The sequence below is a fragment of the Gopherus evgoodei genome, unplaced genomic scaffold (assembly GCF_007399415.2).
Source record: "Gopherus evgoodei ecotype Sinaloan lineage unplaced genomic scaffold, rGopEvg1_v1.p scaffold_48_arrow_ctg1, whole genome shotgun sequence".
In the NCBI taxonomy this organism is placed as follows: Eukaryota; Metazoa; Chordata; order Testudines; family Testudinidae; genus Gopherus; species Gopherus evgoodei.
This window is the reverse complement of record NW_022060069.1, coordinates 1,591,124-1,608,430: the sequence shown is the minus strand read 5'-3', so window position 1 is coordinate 1,608,430 and position 17,307 is coordinate 1,591,124. Positions and strand designations below refer to the sequence as shown.

Here is a 17,307-nt window from a genome sequence, read left to right as displayed (position 1 = left end):
AGAACGTCAGCTACCAAGTAGAGAGGCCGCAGGGGAGGATAGGGACCAGTTGCCGAGCCTTTTAGGAGCTAGATGGAAAATTGCTGCACCCTGCATTAGTTCATTTAGCAACGGGCAGATCTCTGCTAGGAGCTCAGATCAGTTCAGCTTAGCAGCCTTCAAAGGGCTTTTCTTCCTAGCGCAAAAACCGGGCCGGTCTTTAGAGGGTTCCACTGAGGCTAGATTCCTAGATATGAAAGCTAGAAAAGCTCCCCCAGTGGTTCCTGCATCCAGCCCATATCTTGTGGTTGAGCTAGAGCGCAGAACGAGACACCCAACTGCAGTGTAAAGTCTCCAAGCCGTGAAAAATCGACCGGGTGGGGTAGGCTAATGGGAGGCTGGGTTTGATGATTCCCTGCTCACCACTTTTGTCCAGCTGGAGTCCCCCAGCCACCACCTTGGGAGCTGGACTGACATGGCCGTGATGGCCCTGTGGGTGGGTTATTCTGTGGGGTTTGAAGGCAGGGTCTGTGGGCCTAAAAGCAGAAGGAGACAGAGCCACAGGATATTAACTTGATTTACGGTAGCCATTCAGGAGCGCATCTTTCTAGTGTAGACTGGAACCCGCCAACGTAGGGGACACAGTTTTGCTGGAAATTTTGGAGCCATTTCAATTGCTCAAGGTTGGAAACAGACCCACCTTTCTTCCCCACCCCATCCCCCGCCTAAAATCAGGAGAGACGTTTCAATATTTTTGCCAGTCATTTTTCACTTTCTTTCTTTCCATTCGCGTCTCTGTCAGTCTTTGATCTTTTCCCTCCTTTTCTTCACCTAAAAAAAAATCAAGTGACGGGAGGGCAGGGGCAGGAAGAGAGAAGGCAGCAATGAAAAAGGAATAAATATTATTTTTAAGTGGAAGTTTACCCAAATAATTCAAAACCGGAACATTTTCACTGCAACTTTTGACCTGCCCCGGTGCAAAGGAAAGTCCAACTGCTTCTTTCCATCCCCAATGACTGTCCATGCAGACACCCCCATGCCCGTTGGTTGTTCTTTATCTGGGACTTCTGTGGAGCTTAATTTTGCAATTAATGTAAATAAACGAGCCCCTGTGTGACTAACCAGGAGACTTGCGTTCTGTTTGCAGCACTGCCTAATGTGCCCAGAGCATTTACTTCACTTTCCTCCTTAGAAGCTCACAACTGTTTTATAGCCGGGGTGGCAGGCTCCTGGCTCCGAGAGCAACCCGGGGCTGCGCAATGAGGGGTATTGCAGAGCTCTCTTGAAGTTACCCTCAGAAACGGTTTTTGGTAAAATTACTTCCAAGCCCCAGTGATTCCAATCCGAAAAAACCTCATCCACTTTGCAAGGGCGCTCCCTGAGAAACGCGGAGCTAGTGCACAGGGATGGGTTACACCGTGTGTGCACGAGCGTTTTCACCCTGATTAACTCGAGTTGATCCAGTGGAGACAAGGCCCGTGCTTCCCCTGCCGAACAAGCTGCTCAGACCTGGCCGCTGTTGGGCTGAAAGAGGTGGTCGGTCTGCTAGCCGTGCCAACCCGCGCAGCTCTCAGCAGCTCCAGGATCCAGCGGTCGGAACAAATGAACCAAGCGGCAGGTTAAAGGGAACTGACCTGTGCTGAGGACACAATGTGACTGGGTCCCATGCGGCACAGGATGGCTCTGGTCGCTATTGGTTGTTTCTTCATGGCAGGACCCCTTCTGTTCCTGAGACAACATGAGATTCCCACTCAGACACTTGGTTTAGTTCAATAGTGTGAACAAAGCCAGGTCCAAAGTTGTTCTCGCTCCCAGGTCCAGTGGGGACCCCGAGCTTGACTCTAGGAGCTGCTGTGATACAGATTATCCTTTTATTAAAGTGCCAACCATCGTTGGCCAGCAGGTTTACCCCTCCGCATCCCAGCGTAGATTGGAGCCCCAGGAGCAACTCCCATCAACCGGCAGTAGTAGTAAGCTGCTATCCACTACATGGAGCAGTCACTCAAGGGAGATTTGACTTGCAATTTAAACATTCAAAAAGTCACACTAGCTCATGGAGACAAGGGAGAAGGGGGCTGATTTAATCAGGGGCTGGATTTCCAGCAAAGACTTTGAAAGAGCTTTGTTAGTGGGCTTTGAGTTTTGTGAATTGACCCAAAACCCCAGGGGTTTGAGGCCAGCGTAGGTCGCACCTTGGGTGTCCTTGGGGTCCCTCCAGCCCAGAGACCGATTCCGCTGTTGATCAGCATTAAAGAAGCATTCAGATGTTTGCTGGCTGTCCAAAAATCACATAAGATCCTAGCGGGTGGGTAGGTCCTCATTGGCGTATGACGGCATGTTGGTCAGTGGCTGGGACGAAGGGGGAATTTCCTTAATGTTCTCTAGGACTATTGTATGTGCCTCAGTTTCCCCTATGTGTAGCACAAGTACAGGTGGCAGAAGAAGGGTGTGTGATCATTGCAGAGACCCCTGGAGGGCAGGTCTGACTACTGGCTGGCTCTCTGGACCCAGACAATAGCTGGACACTCTGTAGCGTGGGAACTGATGGTCAGGGCCCATCCACTGCCAGGGGCCAGCCGGAGGCATCGGAGAACAAAGAGGCAAAGGATGGAGGAGGGAAACTGACAAACCTTCTGTTTTACACGCTGGCTGAACGTCATGGCTGACTGCAGAGTTGGGGTGCAGGACCCCTTGGGGGTGGGGTGAGGAAGCTTCACCAAGTGGCCCATCCGGGTGGACTCCCTGCGGAGAGCTCCCGGCATGGAACAGGGCAGCTGAATGTGCCGAGGTCAGACTCAGGAGGCGCTGGATCCAAGGAGGCTGGCCCTGGTGACAGGTGCCCCGAGGGGTGATGTCGCCTGGGCTTGGCTGGCACACAAGGGTGGCCACTGCTTCCTTTCGCCAGGCAGTGCCAACCATTCGCTTGGCTGCTGTGGGAACAAAACACTTCTGCTGAGTCCCAGGGGATGGACCCCGCTACAGCCTGAGGGAGGTCCCACAGCTCCAGCGAGGAAGGGAGGGCGTGGTTAGCCGGTGAGAGGTGTCCACATGGACGAGGTGCGGAGGAAAGATGGTGTGTGCGAGTGAGAAAGGGGCTGGGAGGATGGACACACAGATGGGGGTGGGAGGGTATCTCGCATTCATTTAGCTGGAATCAATCAGCCCTGAGAGTCAAAGGTGCTAAGATGACCTTGACACTGTCAACGTCGATTAAACCAGGTTTGGGGTTTGAGACCCAGGGACCTCACCCTGCCTAGCCCCCTGGCACACGCCATTAACACGCCTTTAAATTTTGTATTAACGCTGCAGAGAGGAAAGAGAAAAAAAGCCAGCGAAAGCCTCTGGAGTGTAAAGGGTCGATCTTTAACCCTGACCCTTGGTCTTCGGTTGTTTTCGGTGGGAGGGGGGCATAGAAGATGGTAACAGGGTCTCTCTGAGTGCGAGGGAATTTGATGGTGCCAGGCTGGAGTGGCCGTTGCTGCTGTTTTCTAGGAAGCCACATGAGACAAACCCACGCAAAAGGGGCCAGAAGTAAGAGGCTGAAAGTGCGACTGCAGCCTGAGGGCTGGAAAAGCAGCTCTGGGACCTCGCACACTTCTGTCAGCTCCCAGCGACGCTGTGAAATATGCAGCCTTGGCCAGCGAAGCCAGATTCTTCTCAGCCAGGAGGAAAGGGAGAGGCGTGGAAAGCGGAGAAAAAGGGCAGGGAAGGAAAAGGACACACTGGAGAAAGCAGAGGGACATCTAAGGGCTTGTCTACACTTGAACTGCTGCGCCGGTGCCAGCCATCCAGGACTGTGGTGGCGTCTCCAGGAATTACAGATTAATTAGAGATCATGTCATGCTGTCAAACCGCCAGGAACACGGCCAGCCACAGCTGGCATCCCCAAGCGATGCAGCCGCGATACTCGAGGCAATGGCTTTCTAAGTCAGAGATTGTGGCTTCAAGTCTCACCTTGGGGGAAAAACTGCACTGCCAGGAAGGGTTCTCCCCTGGGCGTGGTTAATCCCCACCCCCCAGAGGTGGTAGCTAGGTGAGGGAGGAGTTCTGCCTGCACCAGGGCCCCGGCTGCCTTAACTATGTTGCATAGGGGGGTGGATTTTTCGCACCCAGAATGACACAGCTGGGTCAACCTCGCTTTAGTGCAGACCAGCCCGGAGTCTCACATCCCCGGTGGTATCTGGGGGTGCGGCGTGCTCTGGCCTGGTCCGGTCAGGACGCTGCAGAGGGATGAGATTCTGGAGCACAGGGGGGAAAACAACCAAAATAGTTTGAAGTTGGGGCTTGACAAGTGTCTGTCCAGGATTTTAGAGCTGGCAGGGGCTGGTGAGCAGCAGGGCCAGTCCACTCCTTGTCACGGAGTCCCCGGGCGATGCTCTGGAGCTGCTCCCCACCAAGCCAAGCAGGACTTTGGGGAGCCTCCTCTCCCCTGGAGCAGACTTGTTCAGGGCAAGAAGCTCACACGGCTTCACCTCCTGGGTCTCTCCTTGGAGCATTCAGCATCCTCTGCCCCTCCGTGCGCTTCCCACAGCGAGTCCATCCCAGCGGGGTCCTGGGGAAGCCACAGGGTCCTGCCCCCCCACTTTGCAGTCAGACGTGACTCTCAGCCAGCCAGTAACATAGAGGTTTATTTGATGACAGGAACAGGGTCTAAAACAGAGCTTGTAGATACCACGAACTGGACCCCTCGGCCGGGTCCATTCGGGGGGGGGGGGCAGTGAGCCAGACCCCCACGTCTGCACTTCACTCCTTGTCCCCAGCCAGCTCCAGACTAACAACCCCCTCCAGCCCCTCCTCTCTGCTCAGCTCCTTTCCCAGGCCAGGAGGTCACCTGATCCCTTTGTCTCCAACACCTTCAGCCGGCACCTTTGCAGAGGAGGGGCCCAGGCCATCAGTTGCTAGGAGACAGAGTGTCAGGCATTTAGGGGCACTGGCCCCTTCCTCTGCAGCAATCACACACCCTTATTCCACCACCTAGATACTTAAGAACTGCATAGGGGACACTGAGGCACCAACACAGTATTCAGGGGAAACATTAAGAACATTCCCAGTTCGTCACACTCCTATGTTCTTGTGTAAAGCATTTTAAAATTCTGCTTCCTCCGGTTACCCTCCCCCCGTTCCTTCCCGTCCCGGCTGAAGACGGGGAGTGGACCAGGGATGTCAGCGATCCCTCGCTGCAGATAGAGGAGATTCCGCTGCAGCTTTTCTGCACATGTGGAATTTGGACTCCGGGGCTTTCTCTGGAAGGAGCCCAAACCCTGATTGCAAAATCGAGTTGTGCAATTGCATCGATTGCCAGCAGAACTGACTTGATCACAGACAGGCACAGGAAAGGTTGAAGGTCCCAGCCAGCCATGGATCTCCTGGGAGCCGTGACCCTATTCCTGGTCATCTGCCTCTCCTGCCTCCTGCTCCTCTCCACCTGGCGGCAAATGCAGGGCTGGGGGAAAATGCCCCCAGGGCCCACCCCACTGCCCCTCCTCGGGAACCTGCTGCAGGTCCAGCTCAGCGACATGCGCAAGTCGCTGATGAAGGTAGCTGCGCTCTGCCCGGGACGACCCAGGGTGTCCTGACCCCATAAGGGTGACCCCGCCCATCAGCGGCCAGGGACCCTTATTAATACCTTGTGAGGATCTCGACCTAGGGTAGCTACGGGGCAGGGGTGCTCTGCTTGGGGAGAGGAACTGGGGCGTTGAGGGAAGAGGAAGGGCACTGGAGGTGGGGAGGGTATGGGGTGGTGTGGAGCAAGGGCAGGAGTGTTGCAATTGGGGGAGGGGCGCCAGACGGGTGGGGGTGCTGTGAGGGGAGGGGGCTACAGGCAGGGGAGAGGAGATGCTCTGTATGTATGGGGGGAGAGGCTGCTGAGTTGGGGGAAGGGCATGGCGATGCGTGTGGGGTGAGGAGGGGGAGGGACAGCAGGTGCCCTGTGTTTGGGGGGCTGGGCTGGCACATGGGAGTGAGGAGAGGGTGAGCGTCCGTCCCCCCCATCCCACACGGCGTCTCCGTCTCAGATCAGCGAGCGCTACGGGCCCGTCTACACCCTCCGCCTGGCCTCCCGGCGGGTCGTGGTGCTGTGCGGATACCAGGCGGTGAAGGAGGCCCTGCTGGACCAGGCTGAGGAGTTCAGCGGGCGCGGGGAACAAGCCACCTTCAGCTGCCTCTTCGAGGGCTACGGTCAGTTGCATGCATGGGAGGGGAGCGAGCCGGGGGGCACAGGGAAGGCAGCTCGGTGCTGAGCCGCTCCGGCTGGGGGTTGCTGAGCTGGCCTGCGACAGCTCAGGAGTTCGAGTCCCGCCGCAGGGCAGACAGATGGGAAGCAGGTCACCCACCCTAAACCGGCTGTGAGCTCTCTGCTTAGCGTTCGCCCCGGATTGTCCTCAGGCACCATACAGGCAGTCCCCTGGGCTCCTCCAATCTAGGGCTGCCACCTCTCCAGGACTGTCTTTAATTAACGAGCCATGGGCCAAAACCTCCAGGAATACGTCCAACCAAAACGGGCTGCCTTCCTCCGATGCGTCTCGCCGCCCAGGTGAGCCCACCTTTGCAGCAGACGGTCCTTTACGCCAAGAAGCACAGCACTGCTCAGGTTCCTCCCAAGGGACCCGTCCCGCACCCCTCGTCCACCGCACCGTGGGTCCTGCACCAAAGCTGCCGCTGGCACTAAACGGTGGGAAGCGCTACGAACTAGGGAAAGGAAACGAGAGACTCTTACAAGGTGAACGCAGAGACACACAAGGGCGTTCCGGTCGGAAGCTTCCAGAAGTAACAGCAATGTCCAGTGGTTCTCAGCCAGGGGTGCGCAGAGGGACCAGAGCTCTTCCCGGGGGCACAGCTTCTAGACTTTGGCCTAGGTTTACACCAGGCTACATACGAAGAGCTAGCGAGGTCAGAACAAACGGAAATTTTATACACTGACTTGTTTATTCTGCTCTGTGTACTGTCCACTGACATGTAAGTGCCATATTTAGATTCCATTTGATTTATTTTATAATTACATGGTAAATATGAACGAATCGGCCAGTTTTCAGTAACTGGGTGGCTGGGATTCTTTTTTCTATCTCTGTTTCTGGTTTGTGAGCAACTTGTTTTCAAATGAGGTGAAACATGGGAGTTTGCAAAACAGACCAGGCTCCTGAAAGGGGGACAGACTGAGAACCACTGGAACCCAAATCCGTCTGTCCTTTAGAGCTACCCCAGGCTAAGCACTGGGGATCGTTTGTTTATGACGAGTGATCCTTTCATCTCAGAATCCAACCAGCATAAAGATCCAGTTCCTCCTGCTTCGGGCTTTTCATTCCTTTCCCCCTTTGTGTGGGCAGCTGCACACTCAGGTGGTGGAAAGAATTCATGTGTTTGGAGTGGGGAGAGCAATCAGCAAAGTCTCTGGTCCTCTTTGATGTTCTGCCAGAGTTTATCTTTTTGGCGATGGGCCTTGCAGGCGGGGCAGGACATGACAGACCTTCGGGGAGAGATCGGCACGGTAGTTGCCGTCTCTCTCCTGTCTGGAGATTTGCAGTCACAGCAGCTTATAATACAAACACTTGAATAATGCCGGACATCATGGGACGCAGATATTCCCGGTGAGATGAATGCAGGCAGCAGTTTACAGAGATGGAATGAAGTCAAAACACGAAAGGCATTTTTCGGATTCTAATCCCTGTTTTAACAATACTCTCACAGCTGAGCCAGCCTGGCATGAGATCACAGGGATGATTGAGGAGGGGTGTGTAACGATGCTGCCTTTGGAGGGACACGTCTGAGGTACCGATTCAGATTGCTCGGAGCCGGGCAGTGACAGCCCCACGCTGGGGTTTCTCTGCACACCAAGGAAACCAAACAGCCAGCCAGAGAGGACTTCGGGCTCACCCCCTGGCTAACCAGTCACACAAGCAATTCCTCAGACACTCCAGCTTCCTGGCATCCCCACCAGTACCACCGTCATGGGGACGACTGGCTATGAAAACCAATGCCCCAGTAAAAGAAATCAGGGTCTCCTGGTCCCAAAGGGCCAAGCCCAGACCCAGGTCAATCTACAAGTCAGATCTTCCCCACAAATCACGCTGTTGCCAATCTCTTAGAATCTAAAATCTAAATATCAGAGGGGTAGCCGTGTTAGTCTGGATCTGTAAAAGCAGCAAAGAATCCTGTGGCACCTTATAGACTAACAGACGTTTTGGAGCATGAGCTTTCGTGGGTGAATACTCCAAAACGTCTGTTAGTCTATAAGGTGCCACAGGATTCTTTGCAGCTTTTAAAATCTAAATGCTCATTTATAAAAGGAAAAAGATCTAGACGAGAGCTAGACTTGGTTAAATGGAATCAATTCCATACAGTGATGGCAAAGTTCTTAGTTCAGGCTTGTAGCAGGGATGGAGTAAACTGCAGGTTCAAATCAAGTCTCTAGAACATCCCCTGCTGGGATGGGTCATTCAGTCCTTTGTGCAGAGCTTCTGTTTGTAGCAAAGTCCCTCCAGAGGTAAGAAGCAGGGTTGAAGACGAGATGGAGGAGATGCAGCAGTCTTTTATAGTCTTTCTCTTGTGGGTGGAAACCCTTTGGTTCTCCTGTGCAAGATCACAGCAAGATGGAGTCTGGAGTCACACGGGAAAGTCATATGTCCATGCATGACTCAGTTTGCAGGCTGACACCACTGTTTCCATGTTAGTTTGAACGTTACCAGGAAAGCTCAGAGGTGGATTGGTGTCTCCCAAAGTCCATTGTCCGTTAAGTGTTTCTTGACTGAGAACAGTCCCTTCTTGAGAAGCTGCCCAAACGCTTCGCTGAGGCTACTTAGAATCAAAACACACTGAGATACAAGTACAGAGCCAATATTCAAAACTTCAACGACAAAAACGATAGACCCACACAGATAGCATCACCATACCCAGCAAACCAGAACCTTTCCAGAGACACCTCACATGACAACCTCTGTACAATACTTGCTGCAGCTATAGAACAGCGGTTGCAACAATGATCTATACGGTCACAGGTTATGTGAGTTACGTCACAGGGTGTCTGGCTGGGCCGTTCCCAGTAACTGCGAAAATATTTGCCATCTTTATGCAGCCGCAGATCATAGCAGGGAGCTGCCTGCTACCGGCTCGACACTCAGAGCTGGAGCTCTCATTGCAAATGGGAGGGGGGAAAATAGGGACAATATTACCTGGGAAATTACTGCACAACTCCCCACTGTGTACAAGTGTGTCCATGCCGAGGTGCACGCAATCCCCCTCCCCCCGCATTTTGGGGGCAGGAATTGTCTGTTACAGAGACATGCTTGTACAGCACCTCACCCCAGCCCGAGATTATTCATAATGTTCTGGTTGGGAGATGTGCCTTGCTCTCCCTGCCCCCCAGGAGTGATCTTCAGCAATGAGGAGAGGGCGAAGCAGCTGCGCCGCTTGTCCATCACCACGCTGAGGAACTTCGGGGTGGGCAAGCGAGGCATCGAGGAGCGGATCCTGGAGGAGGCTCATTTCCTGCTGGAAGCCTTGCGGGCATGAAAGGTTTGTCGGTGTCCTATTCCTCCAGTGCCGGGGCCACGTGAGTCAGGGGGGTTCCAGACCCCCAGCTGGTGGGAACCACCCAGGGCTCCATTGGGGTCAATGGGGCCAGACCCCCAGCTGGTGTGAACCACCCAGAGCTCCACTGGGGTCAATGGGGCCAGACCCCCAGCTGGTGGTTCTTACCTGTGGACTTTTGCAAAGATGGTCAGTGTCATAACGCCCACTGCGCCAATAGGGAAACTGAGTCATGGAGCGGGATGGGGCCCTACCCATGGCTAGTGAGTGGGGTTTTAGCCTAGGACCCAAGGTGTGGGCTCAGTTCCCTTCTCTGCTGAAGATTGCCTGTCTGACCGGGGCTTAGTCTCTGTGGGTGTCGGTTCCCTGTCGGATAGCCCTGCCCTGCCTCGCAGGGTTGCCAGGGAGGGGAGGGACTGTGGCGGCCATGGGGGCAGACAGCAGCAGAGCCGCTCACGGGCATTGAGCCTCCAGATGCAATTCAGCTGGGTGTGAACATGGCAGGTAGTGGCTGCAGGATCAGGACAGGAGTGACTTGGGGGTGACAGGGCTGTGAGATCCATGGAGGGGAGACGGTCCGTGGCACAGCCTCCCGGCTCACCTGTGCCCCGCCCAATGCTGGTTGTGCCCCCTAGGTTTGTCCTTTGACCCCACCTACTTCCTGAGCCGCACGGTGTCCAACGTCATCAGCTCCGTGGTCTTCGGGGACCGGTTCGACTACGAGGACGAGGAGTTCATCTCCCTGCTCTCCATGATGATGGACAGCTTCCACTTCACCGCCACAGCCTGGGGGCAGGTACGTCGCGGGGGGGGACTAAGCACCCCAGCCCATGTCCCAGAGAAAGCACCAGTGGGGGCGTTAGCTGGTGTGGGAGAAAGCACAGTATGATTCTGGGGGACAAGAGTTTGAGAGGCAAATGCTGCAGCCACTGCGCTGCCAGCGTGAAAACCTCCAGGGCATGGAGAGATGAGCTTCCTAATGCCCACAGTCCTGCAGCCAGCCCCGTGGAACTCTGTACTGGGCCGGGACTGAACTGACAGATTACACAGCAAAAGTTTCAAAAGAGCCGGCTGAGTCCCCCACCGGGCCAGTCGTAGCCATTTCCAGCGAGGCTTGGCTTGCTGGTGGCAGGGCGCCAAACACTGCATCTCCAAACTAAGGGGCTGCTTTGATACCCCTCGCCCCATCCTGAGATTGTTCATAATAAGCAGGACTCACCTACATTCGCCAGGAGTGTTTCTTGCTGCTGGGGATGACGGCAGAGACTCTGCAAGCGGGCAGACTGCACCAAGGTTACCGCTTGGCTGGTATTTTACCAGCCTGGCTGGGGGTGTTTATGGATTTGCCAGTTGCCAGAAAAATAATTTAACCTACTGGTTTGGGGTTTGTTTGTTTTTAACATGGCTCTAAAGATTTGCATTAATCTCACAATACATGGGCTCGCTACTGTTAAACGTTTCTGTGCCCGGCTAAAGATGCTGCCTCTCTCCCACGTCCGCAGTTAAAGTGATCACAGCTCACACCTGGCGAAACGACGGCAGCCGTCTGCCCACCACAGACAGTGCCCGCGTGGGCGTGTGAGAGAGGGAGGAGACGTGTGAGCCGTAATAACTAGCAGCAGGTCAGGGCGATAGTGCGAGTGATCCCACTGCACCCCCGGGGGGAAAAGGCTGGCATCAGAAACTGCAATTCAGTGACAGCTGGCGAAACGGAGCAGCCTGGCAAAGAGCGGCTGGCAAAATGTGCTGAGAAAACAAACACCTGCTTGCCACCGTGATGTTCTTTCTTTGGGTGCCAGAAGTGGCTGTTGGAAGGCGATTGCAGAGTTGCTTTGTGGGTGGAGGTGCTGGGGTTTTTTTGCAGTTCAAAGGTGGTAACTCTAGGCTACACCCCAGGGAGTACTGAACCTCCCCCCACCAGACAGCACCCCCTTCCTGACCCTGGCCCTTCAGTGCAGCTTTAAGGCACACAGAGCCTGCACAGGACTGTGTGCAAAGCCTGGAGGAGTGGAAAGATGCCCCCGTGAGTACTGGCACCCTGCTGTTGAAATACAGGAGAAAAAGCATCCTGGGCTGATGGAGTACAGGCCACACTATGAACTAAGCGACATCCCTTCTAATACAAGGCTGGTGGGAACTGCCAGACAACTAGCAAAGAGCTAAGGTGTGGCAAATTTTTAAAAGGGTAAATGGGATGATCCAGGTAGTTATCGCCTGTGAGTCTGACATCGATTGCAGGAAAGTGACTGATTCAGGACTTGACTAATAAAGAATGCAAGGAGAGAAATGTAATTAATGCAAATTACTGTGGGTGCATGAGAAAAGATTCTGTCAAATCAACTTGGGATCTTTTTTTGAGAAGGAACAAGTATGGTTGAAGTTAATAGTTGTTCTATCTGTTTATGACAATAATGCTGATGGAATCTGTAGTATAATGCATTTGGCTTGGTACCTCGTGACATTTTGATTAGAAAACTAGAAAGCAATCAAATGAACATGGCCCACATGAAATGGATTAAAAAGTGGCTAACTGATAGATCTCAAAATGTAATAGCAAAGGGGGTGTTATCATTGAGTGGGTCTGTTTCTCAAGGCCCTACACTGTTTAACATTTTTATCAATGACCTGGAAGAAAACATCAGCTCATCACTGATCACATTTGCAGATGGCACATGAATTGGGAGAAAATAATGAAGAGGGAATTTCACTGGTACAGAGCGACACGGATCGCTTGATAAGCTGGGAACAGGCAAACAACATTCATGTTAGTATAGATAAGTGTAAAGAGATCCATCCAGAAGCAAAGACAGTCGGACACACTCATGCCATGGGGGACTCAGCTTTGGGAAGCAGTGACTGAAAAAGATTTGGGAGTCATGGTGGACCATCAGCTGGACATGAGCTCCCAGCACGACACTGGGGCCCAAAGATTGAACACGATCCTGGGAGGGATCAACAGGGGACTCTCCAGTAGGTGCAGAGAGGTGATTTTACCTGTGGATTTGGCACTGGTGGTGCAGCCGCTGCTGGGATCCTGTGTCTGTGGGGCCCAGGGCCCTGAGACCTGCCTGGCCCAGGCTGCAGGGATAGGGCGGGAGAGCTGATTAACTAGGGGACTCTCCAGACAGCCCAGGGAGTGTGCCGAAGACAATAGCTTGAGATCTGCAGCGATGGATGTGAGATAAAGAGCTAGAAGGAAGGTCTGGGGATGGAGGCATAGGTAGAGGATGGGTATGGGGGCTCTCAACCCCACCCCGTGTTCAGTGGGATCTCTGCTCTCCCTGCCCCCAGCTCTACGAGATGTTATCGGGCACCATGCGCTACCTGCCCGGCCCCCAACGCGCAGTCTTCAAGCAGCTGGTGGGGCTGGAGAAGTTCATCGAGAGGAAGGTGAAGGCGAACCAGGAGACCCTGGACCCCAACTCCCCTCAGGATTTCATCGACTGCTTCCTGGTCAAAATGCAGCAGGTACTGGCAGGGGAGTTGCAGGAAGTTGATGGGGGAAAGGGGGGTACTCGCTAGCAACTTGTCTGGATCACGCCTGGCACAACGGGGACCCCGATTGATGCAGAGCAATGGAGTCACGGCTGGGTTCTGAGCTTAGCCACATCCCCAGAGTTCTTCGTTTTTAGCCTGTGATTTTTTCCCCTTGTTCTTTTCAAGGAAAAGGAAAATCCTTCCTCTCAGTTTTCCCTGAAGAACATTGTTCTGACGGCGCTCAATGTCTTCTTCGCCAGGACGGAGACCGTCAGCACCACCCTGCGCTACGGCTTCCTCCTCCTGCTGAAATACCCGGAGATCGAAGGTAAAGGCAAAGGGAGGACAAAAGAACCACAAAGGGCCGGATCCTCAGCTGGTGTAAATCAACCGGGCTCTGCTGAGGGCAGCGGCGGTTCCTCAATTTACACCATCTCCGGATGGGGCCAGACAGTCACAGCTCAGCAGTGAGTTTGTGTCCTGTCACCCCATCGTGAGTCAAAGGAAGCCAGCGGTCAGGGAACACCGAGTTAGAGTTGCTATTTCAGATTCCAATTCTAGGGGCTGGATTCAGATCTCGGTTCCCTCAGGGCAAATCCAGAGCCACCCACTGACAGCAGTGGGGGCAGGGCCAGATTCTGATCTCAGTTCCCCCGGGGTCAATCCAGATTGGCACAGGGCCCCCCTTTGAGCTGTGCTGACGTCTCTGCAGAAAGGATCCACGAGGAGATTGACCGGGTGATTGGGCGGAACCGGGTCCCAAGCATGGAGGACCGGAGCCGGATGCCCTACACCAACGCTGTCATCCATGAGTTCCAGAGGTTCTGTGACGTCCTCCCCATGGGCGTAGCGCGCCGGGTGACCAGGGACACCCAGTTCCGGGAATACACTATTCCCAAGGTAGGGTCCTGGGGCATCTATCCCCCGCCCTGCCCCATGGCTGTGCAGGGCTCAGCACTGTCACTTTCTGTGGAGGCCGGCACAGTGCAGTAGACAGGGCTGGCGCTCAGGACACCTGGGTGTACGCCTGTGTCGTGGGGTGTGCGCACCCCGTCCTCTTTTCGGATCGTGAGACCACCACGATTGCAGTCTGCCAGACAACCCTAGACTGGAACGAGCCCGGCTCAGTGGCCAGAGTCAAGATAGCTGCCCTCGGGTGCAGGGCCATGTGGCCTAATGGCCAGAGTTAGGGGTTGCCATCCTGGGGCAGCCAGGGCAGGGGATCCCGGGCCCTCCCTGCTCCACAGGGTCCAGCCCAGGGCCCTGTCACTGGTGGGTGTGGTCAGCACCCAGACAGCGGGGATCCTGCTGCCACATGCTGACTTTCCTTGGATGGCAGATACCGCTCACCCGCCTCCCTGGGCCACTTCCTGCCGGGAGTCCTGAGGCTGGGCCCCGTTCACCGTCGGGGGTTCCAAGCGCCTCGGCGCCGGCAGCTGGCTGGGACTCCAGCTCCAGCCGCCCGGCCATAGACAACAGGTCTCTGGTCTGGGCCCCAGGGTCGCTGGCTCCTGCAATCTGGGGCTGAAGCAGCCCTTGGGCTGGAGCCTCCACCAAGCATCCTTTCTCATCAGTGGTCAGCCTAGAACGAGCTGGGCTGCTCCCTTTTATACCGAGGCAGCAGTTGGAGCATGCCCAGCTCGGTCTGAGGAGCGGGACTTAATGTGGGATCAACCCTATCTTGTCCAGTGCGGGGTACGCACACCCCGTCACACCCTGCCTCTGGGAAGTCGTGTGATCTACTGGGCAGGGACTTACAGTACCTGGCTTTTATTCCGAGCTCTGGCTCACCGTGTGACCTTGGGTGCTGCCCTGTGCCTCAGTTTCCCCCACGTGTCACATTGACAAATGGTGTTAATGATCCCTTCCCCTTTTGCTATCTGCACTGGAAACTCTTTGAGACAGGGAATATCGCTCACTCTGCACGACGCCGGGCACAATAGGGGACCCCAATCTCCACCAGGGTCTGTGCAGCACCTGGCATGAGGGGCCCTGATCTTAGCTGGGGCCTCTGGGAGGTGCCGTGATACACCTAACAATAACATTCATCCATGTGGATAAATACCCTTACCCTGACCTCTAGTGCCATCTTAAAATGCACATGGTGGGTACGGAAAGCCAGGAGGTACACGCTGTGCACATCAGTACAGACACAGCGCTGAGGGCCTGGTCCAGTATTGTTATTAGTTGTATTTTGTATTCTCATCGTGCCGAGGAGCCGCAGTCACGGACAGGACCCCACCGCGCTCGGTGCTGTACAAATACACACAAAAGACACCGCCCCATAGAGCTCGCAATCTCAGCGTTAATCCGCAGGGGCAGCGTGGTGAGAACGAGGAGTCCGGACTCCTGGGTTCCCTTCCCAGCTCCGGGCGGAGCCGAGTGCAGTAGCTAGAGCAGAGGGCGTTGGGAGACACATGCCGAGACGTGAACGTCGGATTAGGCCTGACCAGGCTTCTGCAATTTAATATTTGCTTTTGCTGCAAATTCCTCCCGTGGCTGAAGACGACCCTGAATTGTGCCCCAACATCCGCGCTCTGGGTTATCTGTGTTTAATCACTGCTGCTTGTCGCCTTCTCCTCCCCCAGGGGACGGAGGTGTACCCGATGCTGGGATCCGTGCTGTATGACCCCACACAATTCAGCAACCCCGACACCTTCGACCCCGGCCATTTCTTGGATGGGAATGGCCAGTTTAAGAGGAGTGACGCCTTTGTGCCCTTCTCAATAGGTACGAATCCCTCCGCAGAGCTCGGTTCCCAGCGTCCCAAGCAGCGAGATCCGGGCCTGGCCCGGTCAGTAGACCTCACTCTGTGTGGAGAGAATTGTGAGGCCAGATCACCCCTTGGTGTAAATCAGTGTCACTCCAGTGGAGTCAGTGAGGCCAGATCCCCAGCCAGTGTAAATCAGTGTCACTCCCTTGGGGTCAATGGGGCCAGACCCCCAGCCAGTGTAAATCAGTGAGGGAAGATATCAGCGTCTTAAAGACCTAACTGGCTCCTACGTCAGCTGACTGCCTGTTCTCCTCAAGTGGGTTCAGGGAAGCAGCAGGAACCAGGAAGCCCCTGACAAGCTGGTGTGAATCAGTCCAGGCTCCTGGGGGTGCTGGAGGGGTACATAAGAGGCTCCTCCTCCTCTCTCTCCCTGCTGCTTTCTGTTATTCCCTCTCACCTCGTCTCCTGCCTGCCTGTTATGTCCCTTGTGCCCTGCTTCCTCCAGCACAGCACTCCACCATCCCTGTGCATCTGGAGCAGAGAGAATACAGATGCACCAGCAGCAGACAATTTCCTACACTCTGGGTCCTAGTGGCATTTCCCCCCCCAGTCTGGCCGTTCACCTCAAGGTAAGGCCAGACCTGACACCACTGCTCCAGACTGGGGCAGAGTTTGGACAAGGAGTGAGACCCGCTCCCAGAGTCTCTCCTGCCCCGGGCACCCTGCTCCGGCCGGGCCATGACGCCGCCTTTGTCCTCTCTCCTAGGGAAAAGGTATTGCCCCTGCCCCGGGCACCCTGCTCCAGCCGAGCCATGACGCCGCCTTTGTCCTCTCTCCTAGGGAAAAGGTATTGCCCCTGCCCCGGGCACCCTGCTCCAGCCGGGCCATGACGCCGCCTTTGTCCTCTCTCCTAGGGAAAAGGTATTGCCCCTGCCCCGGGCACCCTGCTCCAGCCGGGCCATGACGCCGCCTTTGTCCTCTCTCCTAGGGAAAAGGTATTGCCCCTGCCCCGGGCATCCTGCTCCAGCCGAGCCATGACGCCGCCTTTGTCCTCTCTCCTAGGGAAAAGGTACTGCCCCTGCCCCGGGCACCCTGCTCCAGCCGAGCCATGACGCCGCCTTTGTCCTCTCTCCTAGGGAAAAGGTATTGCCCCTGCCCCGGGCACCCTGGTCCAGCCGGGCCATGACGCCGCCTTTGTCCTCTCTCCTAGGGAAAAGGTATTGTTTCGGGGAGATGCTGGCACGCATGGAGCTCTTCCTCTTCATCGCCGGCATCCTGCAGAACTTCCGCTTCCGCTCCCGCGTGGAGCCCAAAGACATCGACATCTCCCCGAAGCTGGTCGGGTTCGCCACCCTGCCCCGCAGCTACGAGATCTGCCTGGTCCCGTGCTAGCAGCCCCATGGATCAGACGGGATTTCTGGGGGAGCCTTCGAGAGGGAGGGGAACGGAGAAACCTGGGGTGTCAGGGCCAGAGCAGCCGGGGACAGCTGCTGGCCTGCTCCCTGGCTTACCGCGCTGCTCAGCCACCCACGAGCCCCGCTACACAGCATGAACATTTTGAGTGGCCGCAGCCACTGACTGGCTGCTAGTTTAGCAGTTCGGCTTATAAGCCTGGC

General features: G+C 55.3%; 1 protein-coding gene across 3 annotated transcripts; it reads left to right on the top strand.

Moving 5' to 3' along the window:
• The first annotated feature begins 5,325 nt into the window (after positions 1 to 5,325).
• Positions 5,326 to 17,087, top strand: LOC115642996 (cytochrome P450 2A13-like). 3 transcript variants are annotated; one of them, XM_030546747.1, is made up of 10 exons: positions 5,326 to 5,516; positions 5,994 to 6,156; positions 9,338 to 9,477; positions 9,740 to 9,764; positions 10,137 to 10,297; positions 12,793 to 12,969; positions 13,165 to 13,306; positions 13,691 to 13,878; positions 15,567 to 15,708; positions 16,902 to 17,087. In XM_030546747.1, the coding sequence occupies exons 1-10, from the start codon at positions 5,337 to 5,339 to the stop codon at positions 17,081 to 17,083; spliced, it is 1,500 nt and encodes a 499-aa protein (XP_030402607.1). In that variant the 5' UTR covers positions 5,326 to 5,336; the 3' UTR covers positions 17,084 to 17,087. The 3 variants fall into 3 exon arrangements, with proteins under 3 accessions (XP_030402607.1, XP_030402605.1, XP_030402606.1); XM_030546745.1 differs by lacking the exon at positions 9,740 to 9,764 and having other exon boundaries at positions 9,338 to 9,478; positions 10,128 to 10,297; XM_030546746.1 differs by lacking the exon at positions 9,740 to 9,764 and having other exon boundaries at positions 9,338 to 9,481; positions 10,131 to 10,297.
• Positions 17,088 to 17,307: the final 220 nt, after the last annotated feature.